Raw genomic sequence first — 25,553 nt, 5'->3', positions numbered from 1 at the left:
ACTGTTATATGTTTCAAAGGACATAGACACAACCCTACACAGCTCAGACCAAAACCCGCTGTACAGGGAGAGCGTATACCCGCGCACAACCGACTCTTTTTCGAAGAGCCTGCAGCGAGAAACCTCTTTATTCCCGACTGGCTTACAGAGCTAGAACAGGTTTGTGGAACATTACTCCTGAAAATGCAGAACTGCACAAATTCTTCTTGCCAAAATATATACGGACTAAGGGAAGATGTGGACTGGGTGGTCACCAGTTCCCTGGATGCTGGTCTGCTGGTCAAACAGCATTTGCCCACAACCGCTTTGCCATTTATAGCAAATTTTCTGCTTAGAAAAAAGAATCCTTTAGTGGACTTCTTTAGAAGCTAGTGAGTGGTTCCTATGCAGCCTGTATGACGGTCCTCATTGTGGTGTTTAATTCCTACCTAAACCACCTGCTGCCCTCACTAATCACCACTCTCTTCTACTATTGAATCCACGTCACACAGCAACTCACCCCCAAGCGCACTGAGGCTCTTGACAATGGTGTATGCCTATAAAACAGACACACAGACGGGCACCATATGCGTCACTGTGTGAAAGTCTTTGTCTTTTCATGTTAGTGGTGGAAAAGGCCCAGAGTTATGCTATGGATCCAATCATACAGGAGGAGGACGGGTCCGAATGGGTTAAGGAAGAAAAAAATTGCACAGTAACACCATGCAGATTTGAGAACAACTGTCCACAGTCCATAGAACAATATTCAGTACTAATGGTGTAGTGATTTAAATTCAGTGTCTAAAAAACTGAATACATAAATGATCAGAACTCCCTTCAGACTCTTATTAATAAAAGACTTGATGTGAGACAGTTCATGATTTTGTTTTATTCAGTTAAGATTTGCACCACAATATGCTACTCTGTAATCTCCACTCTGTGTAGTAATATATCTTGAGCTCTACAGAATCAGTAAGACTTCACACATACAATATTAAAAGCTGAAGTGAATGTGAATGGGTGTTTAACATGGCGGTGGGTCATAGACAAGAGACAGCGTGAGCAGAGAAGACACAGTGACACCTCCCATGATTCCATTCCTCTCCCTAAACATTCCTTAGTTTAGATTTACAGTATTCAATGCTTAATGTGTTGTTTCAAACTGCTGAGTGTGTGTGTGTGTGTGTATGTGTGTGTGTGTGTGTGTGTGAGTGTGAAGAAGGTGACTCACCCTGTGAATTGTTTACTTTCCTCATGAACTTCCATCTCTTTGCTTTTGAACTCATTGAGGTCCTTGCATATAGCAGCCTGTGTGTGTGTGTGTGTGTGTGTGTGTGTGTGTGTATTTATTTAGTAGTTTTCAGTCATCATCACACATTTCTCTCATTAGGTAGTCCTGTTCTGCTTGTTTGCCATGTGTGAGTCTTGGCAAACAGATGAGCTGTTTGTGAACAGAAACGTGTTTCTTCTCCTAGTCAATGTCGAACGGTACAATATCGGTACACCCCGACTGAATCTAATCAAAACTAACTCCACATCATTACATTGCACCAAAGAAATATATATTACTACAGTGGAAACTAGCCAAAAGATTCTGGAGTTTGTAGGCAGCTGAGGTGAAGCGGAAGTCAATCTTGAGGGTTCACTGATCACAAAGAAACACCCAAGTCACGGGGACTGAGTTAACGTGAACACACCCCCGCCATGCCGAGATGAGAGAGACACGCTACTCACGTTTCAGAATGTTTCTCTGTTCCAGCTCTTCTGTGGTGGGCCTCTGACTCAGGCGTCTGGGAGGGAGGGGGTGCAAACAGTGAGGTGATCACAGTAGTAATGATAATCACCCAACATGTACAGCCTATAGATTTTTAAAGGAACTGCCCATAAACACAGAGGACTCAAAGAAAAGTTACCAGAAAATGTTTTATGACTTAATTAGACAGCCACAATCAGGAAAGGTCAAAATGATCTGTTCAGAGTTCACCAGCAGCCTGCATGGTCATTAAACATTATGGTATCTTTTCCTTTCAATGCCACTGCAGTCCAACGTGTGTTATTAAAATTCAACACAAAAAAGAAAACCACAGCGATCCCCATCAGCGAGTTTGTAAATATGAATGGTTTGACCAATTGCACTTTAATGGCATTACAAACAAGAGAGGGATGAAACAGGAAGGAAGGTGGACGTGCAGACGCTAGCGCGACCTTACCTCACCAGCTTGCATCCGATCTGCTGTCGCAGTTCCTGCCGCTCCGTCTCCGACGTCCGAGGAAGAATGTTCTTCTCCTCCAGCTCCTTCTTGCTGGGCCTGTTGCCAAGTTTGATGGCAAGCGTGTCCCTGCGACGGATTTTATTGGCAAGGGAACCTGTGGAAGCAAAAATCTCTCTAATCACTTTATGGCACTTCCCTTGTGCCACCATTAAAATCACAGAAAATGAAGGTGAGAGAAAATGAAGAAAGGGAGAGATGGAGACAGACAGAAGAGAGAGAGAGAGAGAGAGAGAGAGAGAGAGAGAGAGAGAGAGAGAGAGAGAGAGAGATTGATCTGTACAACAAAGCTCAGAGGCAAAGTCAAGCCAACAGAAATATCAAGACGCCAAAGAACACCGACGCTCCTGACAAACATATCAAACACATACATGCTTAAAGTTTAGATTTTGGCATTGCATTTCTTTGCTTGAATATGTAATAGGGGATGGCAGGAGGATTATGGCAAGATAATAACCTTGCAACAATAGCACCATGCTAGATTTTTTACACGAGTAACATTACAGGCCTCCAATGTCTGGCACTTCTACATTAAATTAGCCACTTCTCTGCAAGCAAGCCATTGTTTAAGCATTCATGATCAAGGAGGAACTGTAACCATTATTTCTGTGCTCTGTGTTATACTGTGCGTTGTTCATTAGAACTAGTATGTTTGATCTTATTATCACACAGTATCACATACTTTCATGTAGTATGGTAGCAAAACAAGGCTAGTTCCAAGTTGATCAGTTGATCAAGAGGACTACACCGTGATGACTGCTAACTTTCTTAAGGCCATGTAACTCAAGAAAACACATACTGGAAGTATACTCATCCTCTTCATCATCCTCATCCTCATCTCTGTAGAGTACAGGCCCATCCGAGTCAGAGTCGTTGGCCTGTGCGTCTTGCGCTGCGTCGGGAATGATGGTCACGTCTGTGCCTCTTTCAGCCCTGGAACAGATTGGCCACACGAGAGATTCCTTAGTCAAGATGGCCTCTTAACGGCAAGGCCATCTGCAAATAGGTTCACTCACAGGCTGCTCACAACCCCTCCATTTTCAGTTCAGTTTTTAATCGACATGTTTAAAGTTCAGCAACTCCCTTAAGCATCATCATGGTACGTTTGCCATTAGGAAGTGTCAAACACCGGTTGGCAAACTTTAGCACAAAGTAGCCCTGTGCCAGTGTACCAGTTATCATGTGTACTGGGCATGTAAGGATTTTCATTATGAACAGAGTTCAAAGTTACTCGACAGGAAGTGAGATCATATACAACAATGCCACACTCGTAAACCTCAGTGAGCCATGCCACAGTGCCCTTCGTGCCACTTTAAGCTGAGATACATGGATAATGTATCACAGCTAAATGTGTGGATGTTTAAACACTCACTATCCACAGCACACTGAATCAAAAGTATTGGTTAGAAAATCTAAACATTTTGTTTTCAGGAAAAACATTTCCAGAATGTTTTCCTGTCATCAGCAACATTCAGCACATAAACAGGAAGTGTCGGTTAGCACTCAACCACAGAGCAGCTCAAACCACGCCTGTACTTACTGTTGGTCACCGTTTGCTGCACCCTTCTCCTTCTTGGTCTCCTCCTCTGTTCTCAAACGCTCTCCTGGGCTGTCCGAGGAGCTTCTGCTGGAGGTTGTCGTGAAGGACGTCTCCTCCACAGCCCTGTTTACAGGTGGCTGGCTCCGGTCAGGCTCTTCACGGTGTTCGGACTCCTTTCCGGCGTCTTTGTGAACCCGAGTCGTCTCCTTAAGCGTCTTCGAGTCTGCCCCACAGGCTGGAGCCCCGTTCCCTTGGTCCTTTGTGGACGTGCTTCCCCCCGCTGGGCTCTGGGTCTCACATGGAGCTTTGGCTGGAGGCTGGGGGGACCTGGAACAGCTGGCTTTCTTTCCAGGCCTGTTTTCATCTGGAGCCAACTCTGACACACTGTCTTTGGGGTCCTTCACACACGTTGCTGAGGCCTGTCCAGGGGCGTGAGATGAACTCTTTGACGTGCCAGCAGTTTTCTTCGGATTGGAGGATTTAGCTGTGAGGAAATGGCACTGAATGAGAGCAGAGCTTTGTTTTAGTCCTGAAAACCTCATTGAGCGACAGGCTTCTCTGTCTTGGCCCTGATAGTGATTGGGTAGGTTAAAGTCAGCTACATGACAGCCATAAATAAATATAGAAAGGTCATAAAACAAACATACTGTCTATAAAACAATAATAAACTATTTATTTGACATCTGAGATCATGAAATTTATGATTGGAGTTAGCTAAAGAGCCTCCACAGCTTTATGTTAGTGTAGTCTCCAGAAAGGATCCATTTGTGCTGTCATTCACAATTTGTGCCATGGCTTAGTTGGCATAGTTAACAGACATTACCCATTTACATCCACAGTGATTTCTCCAAAACAATACAGCTTGCAATAAATAATACATAAATATAACTTAAGGATCACAACTCAGAGATTCTCTTTCACATTTCAGAGATCTCAGAAAAACAGAATTCTTTTTAGAGAGACTACAAGGAGAAAGTACCATGTACCAAGTAAGCTAAAATGTAAGTCACTCAGTGTTTACAGTGTAAAAGAAAAAAATTCTCCAAATCAGGTTTATACAGTTCAGAGATTTTTCTAACATAGTATAAACGTCAACAAATGTAGAATATCGTCAGACCACCAGCGTTACACAGCACCAGAGAGAACGGAGAAGGAAAGGCCAGGAAGGACTGCAGAGTGCCGCCACGTACCACATACCACATACATGCAGTCTACACGGCTCAAGCAAAACAACATGCAAAACATGGGCAGCACAAGGTCGGCATTCATTAGCATCACACTTCATGTCAGAAAGAACAACACAGAACAGTGGGCACGTAACCCAGAATCAGAGGCACCCACACGAGACACCAGATGAAAGTATTCTTGAAAATTAGGGCTGTACAGGGCTGGACCCAAAAACAATCCAAGCATGTAACAGGACTCACAAGCGTTAATAGGGAAGTTGTGATAGAGTTCATCTGCCAAGAATGCTTCAATATACATTTCATCATTTCCGCTTTTAGCAAAATAGCCGTCAAACTCCAGTGAGCTGTTGAGGTAACCCACCCTAAGGTGGGTATCATATGGATCTAATTTGAGCTTTTATAAAGGTAGTGGCTTTGAAGAACTTCCGCTGATTAACATGTAGCTATGCATCAGCCACCTAAGACGACACCTTTAAAACCTCGTGAGTGTTACTGGATGACACCTGTAGGGAGCAACAGGACAGTACAGTGCTGAGGATCACGTCCAGAGAGAAGCAGGAGTCCACCATGCACGGCACATCCATCAGGCATGCAAACATCACGCCCCTTCACAACGTCCAACCCTCATACTCACCAGGCCCACGGGCTGTGTTTCGGGGGTTTTGTTTGGGCGGAGGAGCAGAGGCCTGCTTAGCGGTGCCCTTTGGCATTTTTTTACCACCTGCCTTGCCTTCCTTCCTGCCCCCAGGGCCCGCTCCTGCTCCCCCACTCAGGGGCTTGGTAGATGCAGTCAGCTGCTTTTGAGCATGGGTCCTCTGAGCTCCAGGCTCCCTGCCCTGGAGGCTGGGAACGTTTTCCTTCTTCTCTATGGGAGCACAGCATTCTAGCTCAATAGCAACCGAAAATAGTCAGATCCTCAGACAGACAGACAGACAAACAGAGAACTCGAGGAGGATGGCTAATGATGTTGACTGCAATCATGCCTCGCAAATTTGGGTGAGTCAGCATAGCTGGAATGTGGGGTATGATTTAATCCCCTGCTGACTGTAAGTGGATAGAAACAAAAAGCCTTTGCATTTCCAGGGGTGGGGGCTTTGACTAGCATGAACAGAACAAAAGAGTGAACCTTCCTCTATCTAGAGTTCAAGGTAACAGCAAAAAAAAAGCCACAGTGGACCGATAGCACTAACTCTCTTTCCCCTACCCAAAGGAAAAACCCAGGCTTTGATGCCAGAAGAGAGGCGACTCTGAGCCCACGATGACCAGGATAAGAGAGGAAAAAAAGAATTACTGGAAGGTTCCATTTCTGTCAAATTGTTTTAGCAAATGGTCTTGATGCATCACTCAGTTGATACTGTAGTGATGTCAAGTTCTTGTGGGCACATCTGTTCTTTCTGAATAGATGTTTCTCCTTGGCTGGACACATAAGCTTTGAGCGAATGCGTTATGCAGCAGTGGCGTGCGAGAACGACCCTGCAGATCCAGCAGCGGCAGCAGTGTGAGAACACTGGAGATGAGAGCCATGACAAAAAGCATGAGCAGCATATTCCCAGGAAGCTGGATGTTCTCGATCCTTGGAGGATCATCTGGTCCTGGATGATTTTAATCAGTAACTCGCATCTCCAGCTTGGACATCAAGCAAAGTCAGCTCAACTGCAAGGCTCCCATAAACTGCTCTAACTGCAAGTCCTTGAAAATGCCTGGCTGGGAGGAACCACCAAATCACACATATCCAAAGTCAGACATAGACAGCCACGCACACAGGCGCTCTAAAAATACGTTACCTTCCACGTCACCAGCATCTGTCGGCAGGTTGGGCCTCTCATCTGCAGGGGTGTCTGCTGACTCGATGTCCACTTTGACCTCTTCAGTAACTCCACTGGGAACTGCATGTCCATTCAAGGTCTCTGTGCTCACTTGGTCCTCTAGAAAATGGCAGACAACATGATCGTTTCACTGTGGAGGACACCAGAGAGATCAGATACAGACTTTACTAAGAGCCGCAGGGGTGACATCTCAACATGGTGAAAGATAATAGTATAATTTTGCTTTCATTATTACAATAAAGCTGCAAATTACAGAAATGCCAAACTACATTTTTTGCTCTGTCAATTGCAGTTTCAGCCAGCCAAGAACAGCTTCCTTCTTTTCTGGTCTACATAAAAAAACATAATAATGTGCAGAAGTCGCTCTCGTTAAAACACGAGCAAAGTGCACATTAACAGCTGCACATGCGTGAATGCTGCGTCCTCTGGAGGCATCACCTTGATCTGGAATGAGAACCCCCTTCCTGATGAGTTCTTCACGAGTTTGTCTCGTTGAAATTTTCCTCTCCAAGACTAGAAGAGCAAAGGGGAGAGAACGCTTAATCATTAAACAGAAGCTGCAGTTGCTCACCTATAACCATTGGGAGGGTCACATTCGTTGTAATTAAAGGCAGCAGACGACCACAGCATGGTGTGATATATTTTATGATCAATGTGCGTTGTAAATCGCACATGAGATTGTAAAACGCACCTCACTGTCAGATTGGGCGATAAAATATAGGTAGCGGAGGTGTGAGATTGCATGATGCTACATAATAAAAAGCTACTGGTTTCGCAGAGCTGAGATTTACAGCACTGCAGGTGAAAATGGTAATAATCTCATATAAATAAGGTAATGATAAAAGTACTTCAATTTGGCAGTTACATAAACCATACCTTAATTTCCACACAGCTGACGAAACATTAATTTAAGTAATTGGGGGAGCAATATGTTTGCATAACACATCATCAAAATAGCATCTTTATGCTGAGTCACTGAAGACGAGGAGGTATAAGTTTACCTTTAGAGAGGTCCTGGAACTTATCACTGGTTCTTTTCTTACGCCATTTCCAGGGTTTGAAGATTTTGCCCAGAGAGGACAGCTTGCCCTTCCCCTTCAGCTGGGGCGCCTGCGAGCCGCCCACGACCACATCACAGTTGGCTAGGGCAGATTTCTCCAGGCCCTCCACTGCAAACACGCCATGCCCACAAGACACATTAGCAAACACCATGGAGGACATGAGATACCTACTAGAGTACTGTGCTTTTGTTGGGAGCTGGGACTTCAGGTTGCAACATACTAACACAGCAATATAAATGACAAAAATAGAAATAAAAACTGCAGCATCTGAGCTATACCATTATAGTAAAATATTGGCCAGTTTCACCATTTCAAACATTTCTCACCAAACTGATGTCAAATTACTGACACAATGGATCTTAACTTGGATCCATTTTTATTCATCATCTTGGATCCATTTGGCCAAACGTGATAAAAGGCAGAAAGAGGCTTTTCCTCAGATTACACTCAAGGTGATAGGACCTCCATTTACTGTTGCACTTCAGCACTTAAAATACAACAACAACAAAAATCAAAACATAAGCAAAAACACATACACACAATGAGAAGAGGGTGATATTTACTCAAGGCCTGAACTGTTTGATTCTTCCAATATCTTTGCTTACCATCATTTTCAACAAGCACAGTCTGCTAAGCATTAAGTGACATATAAAGCAAATAAAGCAGGAAGGTGATTCACTTGCTGTTCTGCAAGTTGAGAAGCACTGCAGCCTCATGTGCTCGCCATCCTGACTGTCACAGCACTCAATTTATTGTGCTTTTATTGAGGCTTTCGTTTCCAGTTCTCCAGTTATAAAACTGCCCAAGAAGTCTTTAAAGCCCAGTGCATTTTTAAAGGGCTTTTTTTTTACTCTTAGCAAGAGATGAGTCAGTAACTGCTGTCACCCTCATGGGAAGAAAGCAACCACACCTTAATAAGACATATTCCCACTGACCGTCAGGCACTACAGATGAAAAACATATCTGCACATTCATGTAAAAAAAAAAAAGACACCACTTCTTAGATAAAGGCCCATATTTCACCCTTATTTCAGCAGAGCAACAATGCTGAACTGTTCCCATCACCTCCTCCAAATCACCCTGCTGTTCCTCATGATCAGCACTATGTGGAAGATATAACTATAGACATGAATTACACATCCATGGGAAAAGTTCGATGTGATGTGTACCTCTCTCATTGAAGTGAGAGTTCATTAGGAACCACATGCCACAGGAACTTGACAGGCACTGGCATCGTGGTCAATTCAGCGCAGGTTTCAGACATTTGCAGGGTTCCTTCCCTGACCGTCTCTCTCCACAGTCACTGACCCATGTCTCCAGGCATAGCTTGATGGCATTATTAATAGAATCTGTTAAACTCTCAGAGTGCTGGTCTCTGGAGGCACCCCTCCCTAGAGCCAACTGACACACAGTTTGAATGCTGGGTCAACACTGAGCAAACGTTACACATTTCCATGTGTACAGCTGCCACTTAATGACAAATATCACTTAAAAAATAGTATCCATGTAAAAAGGAGTAGGCTATTGCCATACCTAAATGTCTAAATGTAAACAGCAATAGTGTTGCGTTTTGTGTGCAAGTTATTTCAGACCCATAGTCACCCACAGTTATAGCCCATAAGATATAAAGTAAACTATTTAGTCAAGCTACATAACCATGAGTTGAGATCCTGCTGAAATGGTAGCGTCAGGTCCAACATAAACTCTGCAGTGAATGTCCAATATTAAAAGGTGAGAATTCATAAAAATAGTTAAATCTCTCAGTAAGAAACTGAGCTGTGAGAGAGATAACTAAGAGCTCAGCAGTAATGTTTTCCAGTCCATCTTTTGTATCGGCACTCATGGCAACATGTTTCTTATTAGATTAGTCATTCTATTGGCTTGCATCATCAGCTAAAAATAGAGAAAAGGGGGGACAGAGGGGCGATGCAAGGGGTGGGGTGCCATGACAACCCCTTGAGCTATGTGTCATCTGAACATTAGCCTAACGACATTAGTTGTATATACTGTATGTGTTGACACAGAACATTCACAACTCATCCGAAGAATAAGGATCTATAAATTAGCATACTGTGCTCTCTTTTAGCTTCTGCTAGTTTAGTGATGTAATCCATATTGAATGTAAAAGGCATTGACAAACATGTGTGCATGTATGTTTGTGCCTGTTAACTGCACTTCCATCTTTTAATCTCATGGTTTCAATTTCCAAGAAAGACCTTGTGGTAACAATACAGCCATTTCAGTGAACAATTCGTTGAGTTAATGGCCGGAAAGAAGCTGTAATGTTTTTAATTGTCTGTGATGAGGCCTACTATAAAATGATAAAGTACCCCAACAATAACTTCTAGTGCAGCTACAAAGATATTTATCTGTACTTAATGTTCTAAAAACGTCAGCACCCTATAGCCTGACTAAATTAGTTTATTTGAGCTGAACAAATCTGAGAAATATCCTGAATATCCTCCTGCAGCGTTCTGTGGAAGATTCAGATTCAAGGTGCAATCCTACAAATAGCTAAAGTCTTGGACATCACCAAGACCACCATAGGTCTTGAACCAAGAACCAAGAACCAGGGGCCGCCCTCACGTGTAGGAACATCCCTCAACACACGTACAGCCTCATCAATGGCAGGAATCGAGATGCAGAACGAATGAGCTCTCCATGAAGGAGAAACACGACGGGGAACGTGACATTTAGTTTTACCAATAAAACTCTTTTAAGAACTTGCGCAGATGTTATAGTTAACACGGAACAGTCTAGCTGATCGATTCATAAAACTGTTGGCCAACAGCTGGCGTCTTCAATAATCTTATGACGGAACAAATAAGTACGCAGTCCTCAATTATTACGTCATCCAGAAAGGGATGCGTCCTCTCTTCTCCAACTATAACAAAGTTGTAATGTAGTACGGAGTGTAGATACTAAGCTACACTACGAGATAGCGAAAGCGCGTCAACACACTCACCACTCGCTCTTTGAGACAAGCTGGAGACGGATGTCTGGCCCATTTCTGTCTTCAACGGGCCGCTAGGCAAAAGCCCGTGCAGTTCCTGAAGAACTTTTGCGAAACAGTCCGCTCGATCGATTTAATGCAAGTCTCATTTCACCTCTCTGCGGGGAAATCTGCGATTCAGAAAGGATTTTCCATACTTCGTGGTCTCGTAAGAAAAGCATTAGCCTGACTTCTACTGACTGAAATGCTTGTCATTCCTTTATGCAGATTGTATGCAACCCGTCAGAGGAGGTCACGGGGAGGAAGTTTCCTAGCTCCTCCTTTCTACGCTCACATAAACCATCCAAACGTTCGTTAATGTCAGTCACCAAATGTAGTTTTTCAACACTACAATAATCTCCACAGTATCAAAAGCCTTTGATATTAAAACATTTATTGAATGATAAGAGGTCATCATACTGGAAACTAGCAATCCAAACAAGTGAAAGATCTAGTTTAAAAAGTGGAAATGTAAAGCAGTCTTTTAGAATCAAATGTTATCATTCATTATTTCAAAGTCTTTTATTGTTGTACATTGCAGAGTTCCTAAAATTTATTTCATAAGCTTCTCCTGTCTCCTTTAAGATCAGTGAGAGTGAATGCTGCTCTGTTTAATCCAGTCTAAAATAGGGGTTTAGGGTTCTTTCGTACTGCAGTCCAATGTAGAGCTTGGTTTCCTGCAGAAGAGGCCAAAAGCCCCATTGCCTTCAGTTCCCTTTTCCCCTGGTGGTGAAGGGGTGGGTGGGATCTGGGCAGGAAGGCTTACGGAAATGAGTCCGCTCTGGAGATTGAAAGCATTGTTCTACATAACGCTCAGCTCAAAGTTCTCAGCGTTCCTCAGCTCTACACCCTATTCCCTTTTCCTGAGCTTGCGTCTCACCATCACAACACCAACCTAAACAGTCATCTCAGTTAGTCCCAACCCAAGTCCAACATCAAGATTTGCTAGCAGGGCCACTGAAACCACAGATTCCTTCAGACGCTCTGATGACAAGCCCAAACGTTACATTAGCACCCCTGACAAAGACTTTAGCGACAAACTAAACAAATGAAGGTTTATAGTGACAGGTTTCCTTTTTTTTTGTAATGGCCCTGGTGACAAACACACTAGATTCCCTTCCATTACTCTCTTCAAAAAACATTTAAAACTCAAAGAATCTGGCTCCAGCACTGTACAATGTTTGTGGTATTAGTAAACTCAATCCCAGTCACGATGTGGAGGCAGCACTGGCTGGTGCTTTTAAAGCCCTCACCACGTCCACATCCACCTTCACCCCCATGGTTAGCAGCTGGTCTGAGTATGACCGTAACTGTACATCAAGCTGATAGCACACCCTGCCTGCTTGTGATCAGTGAGCACTATGTCACGGCCTGACGGTGGAACATGTGTTTCCTGCACATCCAGCACCATCACACATTCACAAACATTACACAATAGCACACAACAGGAAGTGATGCACTGTCACAGCTGCCCGATCAGGTCCTCAATAAACTATGCAAATATTTACATTGGACAAAATGTAATTTTTCTTGTCCATAGAAGACAACAGACACCATATATAGTGTTATATCTCAAAAACCTGTATTTACATTTCATTTTGCAAAATAGTTTACTTTATGTACATATAAAGACATTTGTGTTAGGCCTAATTATTTTACTGGATGATGGATGCTTAAAATAATGTATTTCCAATGAGGAAACAGTGTGGATGGGAACATATGCCTTGTAAAAGAGCACACACTACATTTCCATATTCACCAGAGTAATAGTGTGGTGCGTCCTTTAATCTATTACAGATACAAGTCATTTTGTAGGAGGTGGGTTGGTGAGTCACTCTGACTCATTTTCTGTTTCTGGAAAACACTGCCATCTGTTGGTCAACCGTGTACTTGTTTTATTCAAATACACAAAAAAATCTTAGCCTAGGGTAGGACTGCATGACACCAGCAGCGATCCTTAACAATGCTTTCATCAATGTCATATTTCTATACTCTCACTCTTTCAATATTTCTTTCAACATCAATTTCCATTATTCTATTAACAATCTGTTTCCAGTTTAACTTAGTAGCATGTCCACCCACGGTTTCTCCATCTGAGTTAGGAAAATGACTGAAGATCTTATTTTGAATTCCAGAGTAGTCAAATTTCCCAAGAGACAGAAGCCTCGACTGAATGACGAGGAAAACAATCTCTCCATTTGCTGTAGAGTACAGCATAAGTGCACCTGAGAAGTGATGGCAGACAGGACAGAGCTTCTCTCCCCTCCCATGGAGCCTCCCACCAACGCTAATGCAACCCCTAAATGCTAATATGATGCTAATGTTTTACCGAAGATAATCTACTTCGCCTAATGAGAGCCCTAGCTACCTCCAGCGTGCTCTCGGACAGTAGAAAGGACTTTGACAGTTGCATTAGCATGCTACAGGCCCAGCAGTCACTGACTGAGCCAGGAGACGGTGCCAGTCAACATGACCCTGATGTCTGCGAAGAGCAGCAGCAATTGACTAAAAGCGCACGGTTTGAGGTGGTCCACTGAATATAAATACACCAACAAAGACCGGGGAGGGGTTCATAAAATATTAACTAGCAATCTCAGCACAAAATATCGGGTAATTATTGTTTAAGTGGTGCTCTTTAGTTCTTTCCTCTCCTCAGATGATTTATTCATTAACCACATGTCCTGAGATAAAATTCTGAAGTGTTGGAAAATATAGATTTTTTTTTCCTAATGGCATATGCAAATGCATAACCATGGAACGCAAGCATGCCAGCCTGGGAAGGACTCAGAAGGATCCCGGGACACTGTTCACTGCAGGGGTGATGGGCACATGCGTCCAGGGCCGCCTCATGTAGTGCGGTGTGTCGTCAAACGGACAACATCGGTTGTTCCGTGTTTTTACTGCGACACCATGGATTTGACAGGTCACACTATAAACAAAGTGAGTAGGGCATTGGGAGGGAGGCACAAACTCTTGGGTTTACTTCCCTGGATGGTTTCCGAAACGTTTGACAGATTTGTTAGGGCTCTGGCCACTGTTGGGCCTCTTACCCACTGCTGGGGCACAACAAAGCATCACAAACCTTGTCAATCAATACAGGCATCCTGCCTGTAAGTGTTTCCTCCCCCCAGCCAGGACGGCTCTTATTTGTAAATCTAGGACATTTAATAATAGCACATCACAGGGGAAAGGAGAATATTAAGTTTCCGAGTGCACGGAAAGAGAAGCTAATGATGCCATCAGCTAGCTGGACGTAGCCACTGCAGTCCTAGAGTAAGGAGACTTCACCACCTGCATCCATGGAATGAAGCATCACACTGTCTTAGCGCCCAACGGGGACTTTATAAAGGTATCTGGATATGAGCATGAGGAACTGACACGGAGCAACATCGAAATGCTACCTGTGGATATCGTATTGTGAAGTCCCACGCTGGAATGCATGCAGAAGGATGCTATGGTGCAAGACAGTGAGGTGGCTTGAGGCTATATCTGGGCTGTTAGTATTGAAGTATTCTGGAGTGTGCTCTTTTAGAGGGGGTGTAGCGTTTCACTCAAGCAGAGATCGCCAGTGGACAGGCTAGGTATCTGAGCGAAGTCCCCAAGGGCTGCCTTACAAGATGTCAAACTGCTGTTCTGTAGGTCATGCATATGTTCGGCAGAAATACCTCCAGCGCGCTTCTTCCACCTTAAACGCACTACCGGAACAATCAATGCTAAAAATAAATGCAGTGCAATGAAACTGTAATGAAAAAGAATTAACTACTCTCTTTTTGTGCTTGTAGAATGTGTTCATAAAAAACCATGCAAAATGTTCTGGGGTTTTCAGGTACTGTCCCATTCAGAACCCTTGTCTACTTTATAAATCAAGACTGTCCTGTTTAAGGATCTTGCTGCTCATCATAGGCCACAACAGGGCACGGTCATCTCCGCACGAGACAGTCCTGTAGACGAAAGTGTGCCGTGCTACGAGGAGCAGCTGCAGGACACGTTAACGTCCCTCTGAGGTGATAGCATATTACAAACAAGCCACTCATTAAACAAATCCGTATCCAAGTAACCGATCGCCGTGCACAACTGCAATGGTCCATTTACTTCTCATGAAATATACCTCATTCAAATGAACCTTAAACATCTTTACAAAGTTTAAAAATAAAGGGTGTAAAATAAAGCGTTCACACTGGTCATATGTAGGGCAACTTGTAGCACAATGTTTAGGACAATTTACATTTTCCTATTATTTTACAGACACTTAATGCTTCGTATAATGGAATGGTTAAAATGGGAAAGGTCAGAAGTTGATATCACATACAGCAGAGTCTGACTTTACAGCTCTATGGGATCACGGGCAGCTCAAGTGCTTGTTTGAAATCCCAGCACGACAGAACCTGATAACAGCTCGCTGTAGAACACTGCCTACCAGGCCCAGCTCTGCAGTCTGGGGCCGGGGGGTTAATGGAAGCTATGCCTAATGCTAACCCTAACCTTAACCCTGCTAACCCTAATGCTAACCCTAATTCTAACCCTGCTAAACCTAACACTAGCTGGTGGGCTGCGCCCCAGACCAAAAACTGGTCTGGGACTATCTCCCTTAAAGCGTAAAACAGGATAAACAAAATAAAGTGCATATTTGCCCTGTATCTGAACTATCCTGCAGTCTTCTTCAAAACTGTGCCATTTTCTCATGAGAAGCCATCAACAGTAAGAGGTTAATTGGAATTTTGGGGGAGAAAACATCAAACTCACATTTCTTGGTGGTACATTAATCAACTAGATTGCAAAGCATTAATCATTTCTTTAGGATAAGGTGAATAGTCATTGATGCTTAAGAGGGACGAGGACATATGTTCACTGCATGGTGTGGCAAACCTCCAGGCTTGATGAATATTGAAATGCAGAATTTTACAAATCACTAGATTTGAATTGCAAATCTCCAGAGGAGCAATTCCCAAAACTTATTTACTTTGGCCACACCATTTCACCATCAAGGACAAAACACACACACACACACACACACACACACACACACACACACACACACACACACACACACACACACACACACACACACACACACACACACACACACACACACACACACACACACACACACACAATAGATTTCAGTCAGACATAGAGAGACTTCCAATACATTTAGGCAAACACGACACCAGATATTTCAATGCTTATACATTACCCAGTCTTTGGGTAATACTGTACCCAGCGCAAACTACATATATTTAGCTCTTCAACATTACCTGTCAATCACATTCGCTATGACTAAAGTTTTTCTTGTACATTTATGCACTTTAAAACCTAATAGTCAAACTGTAATTTTATGACTGACAACATCCTATTACAAGGACCACATAAAGCTTGCATGTTCCACAGAGCTCCACTGCTTTGCCTGACTCTGCTCATTCAGACACCATGCTAGATTTGTAGCATGTAAACCAGTCATAAAAAGACTCCCATACATCCCTTATCTGTATGACTGCATACGTGATATCACCCAGGACACTGATATGGCTCCTAATCATACTTTAGCCTCAGTTCATATACAGAGGTAAACAAAAAACTTCAGTAACTATGGAACACAGGTTGCACAAACACATATTTACATACATACACAGACACACACACATGTAACCACACACTAACACACAGTCATAAATGAAATAAGCACTCACAGGCATTCTCCATGTCTGGAAGAAGAGAAAACGATTGCTTCAATGAGTTGCTTCTCTTTCTTCCCCCAGCACTGTCTGTCTGTCTCGCTGTCTCTCTCTCTCTCTCTCTCGCTCTTTCCCATTTTCTCTCTCTCTCCTTCTCACTCTCCCCTGCCTCCCTCCCTCCTCTGTCGGCTGGCCCCTCCCGTGCCTCTCTCGCTGCCTTCAGTCCTGCGGTAGAGCAGGAAGAGCAGTGAGAACTGGAGGATGACAAACAGCCATTACCTCCATTAGAGTGAGCTGACTGAGCCAGTCGCAGCACATCAAGTGGAACCTCCTGATACACTGGGGCTTTCTGCTACTGCCCAGAGCCATGGGAGAGAGTGGGGGGGAGAGAGAGAGAGAGAGAGAGAGAGAGAGAGAGAGAGAGAGAGAGAGAGAGAGAGAGAGAGAGAGAGAGAGGGTAACATTGGAGGTGTCAGTACAATACAATGTTGAACAACTCTGTAACCTTTATTAAATCACCACTGAGCAACAACTTCCTGTATTTCTTGTGAATAAGTGTAGCGGGGTAGGAACTAGTCACGCTCCACAGAACTGTAGCAGTTCCAGCTTCAGTATTAGCTGATTAGCACTACACAGGTGATGTGTAGTGTCTCAGGAGTTTTAAGAGCTGCATCAGTTTCTGGGTATGGTGGGTTGGGTTTCTCAGGAGGACAGAGCACATCCATGGTGGTTGGGAAGAGCCTCAAAAAAGCAGCCGTGTTGGGCGTACTCAACGTGGGTGAAGGTCGCTCACAATTTTTAATCTATTTTCAGAGGTGGCACTTGATGCCAGAAATTGGCCACTGCTCAAAATGGATGAATCATTGCTTGTGATGTGTCTCCCCGGCAGTACAGCGCTGAACAGAGCTTGCAAAGCTCACCCCTACAGCTTCAGCAGTCATATGAGCCAAGAGTGAGCTTTAGTATTGTAATACGTGATCTGCCTGAAACCGGGAGGCAACATTTGTGTGGTGTGAAGGGGCATCTTTGTGTGATCAGAGCTATATTTGGAAGTTCATGCTTGACTCTCATAGTGTTGTTTATATCCAGTTTTGGTTTTAAGACATTCTTTTGGAAGGTTAATACGCTGCTGTAATCACGAGTGGTTTCTTATATGAAGTGATCTGTGTCTTGCTTATTAAAAGATGCACAGCAGAACAACACTTTTTTTTATTACTAAGGCAGAGAGCTGCAGAACGTGGAAGTGAAATGCGTGTGTCATTCGAACTGATGCCGTGACATATTTCTACTTGATGAGGTCCTGTGATTACATTAACACAGCAATTAGAAATATCAATACAAACAAAACAACAGAGACCTGCATGCTTGCTGCCTTAAGCCATAACATGAGCATGCTTCACCAGAAAGAGACGGCGTTAAAGGCCACGTCCAATGCTCAAGGCTAATAATCTGCTGGACTGCCTTTGCCTGAAACGACAGTTTCTTAAAATGCTGGTGACAGAGTCCAATGTCCATTTCCGAGAGCAATTCATTAGTGCCGTCATGTTGTGAAACTGCATTAAGGCCACATTACAGGGTCACAGAAATATCCTCATATAATGGTCTGTGTTACCCTGAAAGATGGCGTGGGACTATCCTGAGACATTTTAACCAAGAAAGGTTATTTTTTTATGCTTAGGTTAGCCAGTTTTGAGAAGGAGGACTACATATAGTAAGAGAATGTTGGAACATGTGGGTCTTTAAGTTAATCACTGCATCACTGTCTTATAGTACTCTCTGGAATTATGGGTACTTGGCAAAGAAGAGCAAAGAGTGCCATGTCACTGTCAAAAATATAATCAGTTTTAAAGTATGGAATAAAAATCACAAGATAGTTGTTCAAAAAAGAAAAAATCAAGAGGTAAAATTACAGAACAAAAAAATTGAAAAACAAAATTAATGCGTCAATATTATGGACACCTCTAAACGTTCTTCTGAACAAAATACCAACATGAACAAAATGTTCTTATGAACATAAGTAGTGCTGCGATTAATACACACAATGTAATAAAATATGGCATACAGTCAGATATGGCATACAGTCAGATATGGCATACAGTCAGATATGGCATACAGTGTTCTGTGACCTCACTTTCATGAGTAAGAACACCTTTCCTGCCTCAGCATTGTCCCCCTTTACATTAATGTCAACATCACAGTAGACATGAGGGTGTCAGCTCAAAAGAGAGGGTGAAGCACAGTAATCCCAGCTGAAAGACATGCTGGCCCAGACTACCACGTGTGGCCTTTAAGCCTATGCTGAGAACGCCCACGACTGATGTCTCACACGTCCACAAGCCAGAGAAGCTTTTAAAAGCACTCAAGATGAGGTGATGGAGAGACAGAGAGTGAGAGAGAGAGAGAGTGCGCAAGAGAGAGCACGAGAGAAAGAGAGAGAAAGAGAGAGAGAGAGAGAAAGAGTGCGATTAGAATAATTCTGGGCTGTTTCTTTTTCATGTACTTCCCCCGCAAGGCTATATGGACAGGAGAACCAGCGCTGCTTCCGGCAGCCTGTGGCACAGCCTGAGGAGAAGGGCCTCACCAATAGGGTGATCTCTTTCTGCACCTCAGCAGGACGAAGGAGCTCTTCAGTCTCATTTGATAAGCCTCTTCCCTAACATTTCTGCTGTTTTGAAGCGTGCTGAATCTCTTTTTTTTTTTTTTACAAATGACACGTGTGTATACCGCTTAAGGAATGTGAGTATTTAATAATCTTTATTTTTTAATCAACCATCCACATGCATGATCTTATCTCTGAGCTTCACGTTACAGCAGCGAGAGCGCCATCGTGCAGTCCTGCCTAATACTCAGCAATGTTTCCCACGTCACAATCCAAGGCATAAAAAACAAACATAAAGTGCACCATTTCAATACTAAAATAATGAGCATTTCACAAAGCTGTACACTATAGTGTTCAGAAGGGGAATGTTGCAGAGGGTGAGTGTTCGAAGAGCGAGGAGCTGTGAGGAGCGTTAATGCGTCTCCTCCGCTCTCAGCCCCCTCAGCTAGACTGCTCGGCTGTCAGCCCCTCTGTCATTAAGGGCCTGATAGTGCGCAGTGCGGAGCAGTAGGCATCTTTACTCTAGAAAAGAAGCGAAACCTACAAATTAATCCAAACAAACCAACCACCAGGACGCCTTTTGTTTCTGCCTTGTGCTTTTCTACCATTGACACTGAAATGATCACAGAGGGGAATGTGGCTTTTGTTCTCAAAATGCCAGACACCATAGAAATAGAAACGCAGTACTGTGTAAAGTAATGTATATTTAGATGCTGAAAACCCACATTGCATTTTCTTTTTGCTTTAGTTCCCCTTTTTAAACAAAAGTGGTGTATAGTATGTCAAGCTCATCACCCTCACGGTAGCCTGTGAGCATACCTGATAGACCCACTCAATCCTGCTAGACCCACTCATACCTGATAGACCCACTTCATCCTGCTAGACCAACTCATACCTGCTGGACTCACTCAATCCTGCTAGACTCACTCATAACTGCTGGACTCACTTATAGCTGCTAAACCCACACATACCTGCTAGACCTCCTCATACCTGCTGGAACCACTCATACATGCTGGACCTACTGATGCCTGCTAGGCCAATTCATACCTGCTGGACCCACCCATTGAGTGAGACCCACTCAATCCTGCAAGACTCACTTATATATGCTAGACCTCCTCATACCTACTGGCCCCACTCATACCTGCTAGACCCACTCAGTCCTGCAAGACCCACTTATATATGCTAGACCTTCTCATACCTACTGGCCCCACTCCTACCTGCTAGACCCACTCAGTCCTGCAAGACCCACACATACCTGCTAGACCTTCTCATTCCTGCTGGACCCCCCATACCTGCTGGGACCACTCATACATGCTGGACCTACTCATACCTGCTAGATCCACATATATATGCTAGACATCCTCATACCTGCTGGACCCACTCTTACCTGCTAGACTCACTCGTACATGCTAGACCTCCTCCTCCAATTTGTATCTTCTCGACACACTCATAACTGCTGGATCCACTCACATATGCTGAGCCCACTCATCCATGATACTCAGTCACTCATGATGGACCCACTCATACCTGCTGAACTTACTTATACCGACTGGACCTACTTATAAATGCTAGACCTCCTCGTATCTGCTGGATCCAATCAGACCTGCTAGACCACCTCATAGCTGTTGGACCCATACATACCTGCTAGATCCATATATATCTCCTAGATCTCCTCATACCTACTGGCCCCACTCATATCTGCTAGATCCACTCAATCCTGCAAGACCCACTTATATATGCTAGACCTCCTCATACCTACTGGACCCACTTGTACCTGCTAGACTCACTCGTACATACTGAACCCACTCATACGTGATACTCACTCATACATGCTGGACCCATTCTGGACCCACTCATACATGCTGGACCCATTCTGGACCCACTCATACATTCTGCAGGACAGTATAAATGCTCAACAGGCTCTATGAAGGCCATAGCTGACTGACTTTATAAAAGTCACAATAGCAGGAAATAATTCTTCATGGCTGTTCCTGCTACAGTCACACTCATTACTGTCCTCATTTATTCAAATTATCTTATAAAAATGTCTTTAAAACAAACAGAACAAAAATAAATAAACGAGTTAGAAAAATCTTGCCTTTTGTCATCAATAATGTTTCATTAGAAAACCAGAAATCTTGAAAGCACGTGCTCTCCTCCCCATGGCTGTTTGAGGAAGTACAGTTTCATGATGCAGATACTGCAGCCAGAGGGAGACAGCCCTTGTTGCAGTGATCACAGCAGCACAGAACATAATTCAGGCATGCAAATGAAATTGAATACAAAACTAATTTGTTCTACTATGCCAGAAATAAAATTAGATAATTTAGTATGTATGACACATTTAGTCATTGATATCATAAATTAGATTAGCCATTGAACATTATTCTAACACATTATACTTTTGATTGTCGACTACAGTTAATTGTAGTTCTGGGTCCTATAGTATGCATACAAAAACATGAACTTTTTTAGAAGCATCATTCAGCTAGGAATAAGGAACAGATCGCTAAAGCAAAAGTGCTGAAATGTTGTTGGCTGAAAAGGTTTGTTGCCAGGAAGTGGTTTTAAACCGACAAGTCTGCAAAAAAGATGCACAGACCAAGATGTAATCATCACATTCAGAAGGTCCAGGAACAAACAGGACCTCCTTTATTACGTGGATGAACCTGTACCAGCTTTTGAAGAACACAAATCAAACCCTCACTTGAGCAATAATCAACATTTTGGGTTCCTGTTTGTACTTGCAGCCTGTTCCCAACAGCACAACTGCACGCCACGTATTTAGGCCTGCTGTACTATACTGAAGGCAATAATGTCTGAGGCCACAAACAGTTTTTTTTTTATCACACCGTGTACTGTGAGAAGGTAGCCATCATTTCTGGTGGTTTCAGTGGTTTCAAAATGTCACATCGCGCATCTCACTTACATAGAACTGAAGAGCTGTGTACATTAGTGGAGAAGTCATGAAGAGTCTGCCAATGTTTTTTTTTTAATCAATAATCTATGATGTGCCAAAAAACCAAAACAAGCCCCCTCCCACCCCAAATAAATCTGTTACAGAATCAGCATGCCCCATTACCAGTAAAAATGCTTATGTATCCACGATAATGACAGCTGACAGGAGAGAAGAGAACCTGTTCCAAACCTCACCAGCTAGTCCTAAACTTAATATTTTGAATATTACTGTTGAAGTTGACACACTTTGATAGATGCTTTCTGAAACTACTATTAAAAGCACTGAACCCATAATTCAACTGAAAGAAGCATGTGGTATTAAAGTAATCCGGTTGGGTTATTTGTTTTAACTGCTGACAAGTTTCAAAGGGTTATTTAGGGAAAGGTCTTCTCTGACTGGCTTCTGTATATAAAGGAGCCTGTTATGTGTGAAAAGCAGATGAAAGTCCAGTATCCTAACGAATATTTATTATGTATCAGGACAGCCTAACATTATCTTTTCGTCCTAAAACCACATTCCACAAGAGTTTAATATCGTGTGGACGTTATTACATAGTGGAAACCCTTGTGCTTTGTATGCATGTTATTTTACCGCACTTACAGTCATTATTATTTACAACATTTAATGCGTCAATTATTTCTTCCTTATAATAATAATTCTCTCTCAGAGCACGTGATAACATATTTCTTAATGCATGGACGTAATTTTGATTTCAAAAGTGGGGGGACATGGATTCGTCGCTATTTAAATATTTGGTTTTAACCGTAAAAACTGGGGGGACCAAAACCGTCTTTTGAAAAAGTGGGGGGACATGAAAAACATGGTCTTCTCTGAATGAAAAACATGTCCCCCCCCCCAAATTACGTCTGTGTCTTAATATGATTCAGTATGGGCATTTAATGATGATCTACTCTGGTAGATTCTGGTAGCAATTCAAATTAAGAATATAAAAGGACTTTTTAGATTAGCTATGTACTTAATCGCATCTGTAATTATATTTCTGTCGTTATGAGTAGTAGAACATTATTAAAGCTTCTTGTCAAATGCAGAATACCTGAGCTCGCAGTGCGTAATCTGGTCAGGATCCTTAATCTGAAGCCGGAGGTATCGCTCTGAGACCGAATTCTATACCCGGCGCATTTCGTAGAGAAGGTCTTGAGTTCGGGACAACTGTCTTTAGTGGACATGATTAAAAATATATAAATAAAAATCAATATTCACAGAAAAGTTCGAACCTCCATATTAACACAATTTGCAGACTACCTGTACTGTTCGTTACATTTCATTCTAGTAGTAACTACCTAAGTGATGGTTTCTCTCATAAAGGGACCTAACGTCAAATTTCTGCCTCATTCGTGGTTTAAGAGGTGGGGCTTATGTCGGAGTGTAATTTGTGTAAACTCGACCATACTGGCTAAATTATAATTATTTGGGGAAGACGTCAACGGTTTTCGACGTTACCTAGGTATGTAAATGTCAAGTAAATAAACAAACACCTTTCATTTAAGAGATTTTAGTCATTGTCCAATAATTCGATAGCTAAATAAGGACGAATCTTTAAAAAAATCTGCCGGAAGATGTTCTGTAGAAAAACACAAAAAAGTGGTTAACTTCATAACTTTGAGGGGGACCCTCACCATTGTGAGCACTGTGACACACTGTAAACAGGAATGGATGGGGGGGGGGTCTCCCTCTCGTGCCCGCATGCCCCCATCCCTATTCCTGCTCACAGTGGCGTCACAGTGCTCACACTCCACCCCCCAAACTACACATATGACTTCAGCTAAATCAGTTAATGAAGGTGCTAAAACCCACTCACTGATAAAAGTGAACCGCTTCCTTCCCAATGTGAAAACATTATGAAACATCTTGAAAACACATTTAGCTTTCACAGCCTATTATTCATATGAGGTCACTTTTCCCGAACTCAAGACCTTCTCTACGCAATGTCCAGGTGTTAGAGCAGATTCTGTGACCGTCGAGTTTTGTGACCACAGGGGGCGCTATTTCGCTGTTTCTGCAGAGGCACGAGCGCTTTACGAAGGCTACGTAATCTACGCTGACGCGATTTCTTTTCTCGTTTTGTTGGTGTCCGCGAGCCAAAAGATGACAGATGTTTGTATTTACATTTTATCGTCTCTTAATTACATAAATGTACTTAAACAAGAATGTTTCGTTACCTCATTTTATACGAAAATAGCAAGCTTCATCGTAAGCAAGCTCTGTTAGATGCTGTCATTACGAATGGTAATTCTGCCCCCGTGGATAAAATATTTAAATATAGACTAATAAAAGGTTAGGGTTATTTTTTCATTGTTTTCTCTGTTATTGTGGAGTCACGGTGTACTATTGTTACCTGGAGATTCAGTGGGGTCACATATTCTGATGGCTGCCGTCAGAATTGGTGACCCCAGTTAAAAGGCTTACCTGTCCATCTCATTCATGATTTTTTTTTTGTTGGCTGCAATGGCGAGGTCATAGTAAGTCTTCTTTAAGTACATTTATGTAATTAAGAGACGATAAAATGCCATCAAACATCTGTCATCTTTTGGCTCGCGGACGCCAACAAAACGAGAAAAGAAAGCGTAGTTTACGTAGCATCCGTAAAGCGCGCGTCCCTCTGAACAGAAATTGCGAAATAGCGCCCCCTGTGGTCACAAAACTCGACGGTCACAGAATCTGCTGTAACACCTGTTATAGAATTCGGTCTCAGAGCGATACCTCCGGCTTCAGATTAAGGACCCTGACCAGATTACTCACTGTGATCTCAGGTATTTAATCATTTGACAAGATTTGAATAGCCTACTGATCTACTACTCATAACGACAGAAATGTACTTACAGATGCGATAAAGTAGATAACTAATCTAAAACTTCCTTTTATATTCTTAATTTTAATTGTTACCAGAATGTCTGGTAACAATTAGATGTCTCCCCCTCGCGTCCGCTCCCCTTAAACTACACCTGTGCTAAAATCCACTGACAAAACTGAACCGCTTTCGTTCAAAGCTGGTTATGTTATGACCTTTAAGAAAGTACAGCTTTTACTGTGACTACAGCCTACAGTAATTATACATAACACATTCTGTCTGAAAATGTATTGTGCCAGGTCCCTGAATGTGATCATAGGAAATATTTATATATAGTCTTTGTTTATAACATTTATATAACTTACTGATAATGCCATGTTAAAAGCAATAAATGACAGACAAGACAGATAGCTATGAATAATGATATTTAGTAACATGTCGAATTAGTAATTGTTTTGGGAATAAGCAATCAACTGTAGGATTAAATATATAAACAGCAATATAATTCCAGGCTGCTGTAGTGACCTGCAAAATCTTAGAACTCACTAGTGCAGAAGATATAACTACAATTTCAGAAGAGTTCCATGAAAACAGACCCCACTGTGGTGCAAAGGGACAAACGAAGGATCAAGCTGTTCAAACAGAATCTGAGTCACCCG

The 25,553-nt window shown here is 42.7% G+C and overlaps 1 protein-coding gene across 4 annotated transcripts in view; it reads right to left on the bottom strand.

The window, feature by feature from the left end:
- Positions 1 to 23,365, bottom strand: part of phactr2 (phosphatase and actin regulator 2) — a 33,010-nt gene extending 9,645 nt beyond the window's left edge. The window contains exons 1-9 of one of the 4 annotated variants that reach the window (XM_076973902.1): positions 23,140 to 23,365; positions 7,804 to 7,971; positions 7,241 to 7,315; positions 6,761 to 6,901; positions 5,611 to 5,841; positions 3,790 to 4,273; positions 3,049 to 3,182; positions 2,190 to 2,346; positions 1,714 to 1,769 (exon numbers count right to left, since the gene is read on the bottom strand). In XM_076973902.1, coding sequence (XP_076830017.1) covers positions 1,714 to 1,769; positions 2,190 to 2,346; positions 3,049 to 3,182; positions 3,790 to 4,273; positions 5,611 to 5,841; positions 6,761 to 6,901; positions 7,241 to 7,315; positions 7,804 to 7,971; positions 23,140 to 23,272 — 1,579 coding nt within the window. In that variant the 5' untranslated portion in view covers positions 23,273 to 23,365. Of the gene's footprint in view, positions 1 to 1,713; positions 1,770 to 2,189; positions 2,347 to 3,048; positions 3,183 to 3,789; positions 4,274 to 5,610; positions 5,842 to 6,760; positions 6,902 to 7,240; positions 7,316 to 7,803; positions 7,972 to 10,828; positions 11,121 to 16,542; positions 16,697 to 23,139 lie in introns of those variants that run through there. The other 3 variants (XM_076973904.1, XM_076973903.1, XM_076973905.1) reach the window with 3 other exon arrangements.
- Positions 23,366 to 25,553: the final 2,188 nt, after the last annotated feature.

The sequence above is a fragment of the Brachyhypopomus gauderio genome, chromosome 15 (genome assembly GCF_052324685.1).
Source record: "Brachyhypopomus gauderio isolate BG-103 chromosome 15, BGAUD_0.2, whole genome shotgun sequence".
NCBI lineage: Eukaryota > Metazoa > Chordata > Actinopteri > Gymnotiformes > Hypopomidae > Brachyhypopomus > Brachyhypopomus gauderio.
This window is presented reverse-complemented; position numbering and strand designations above follow the sequence as displayed.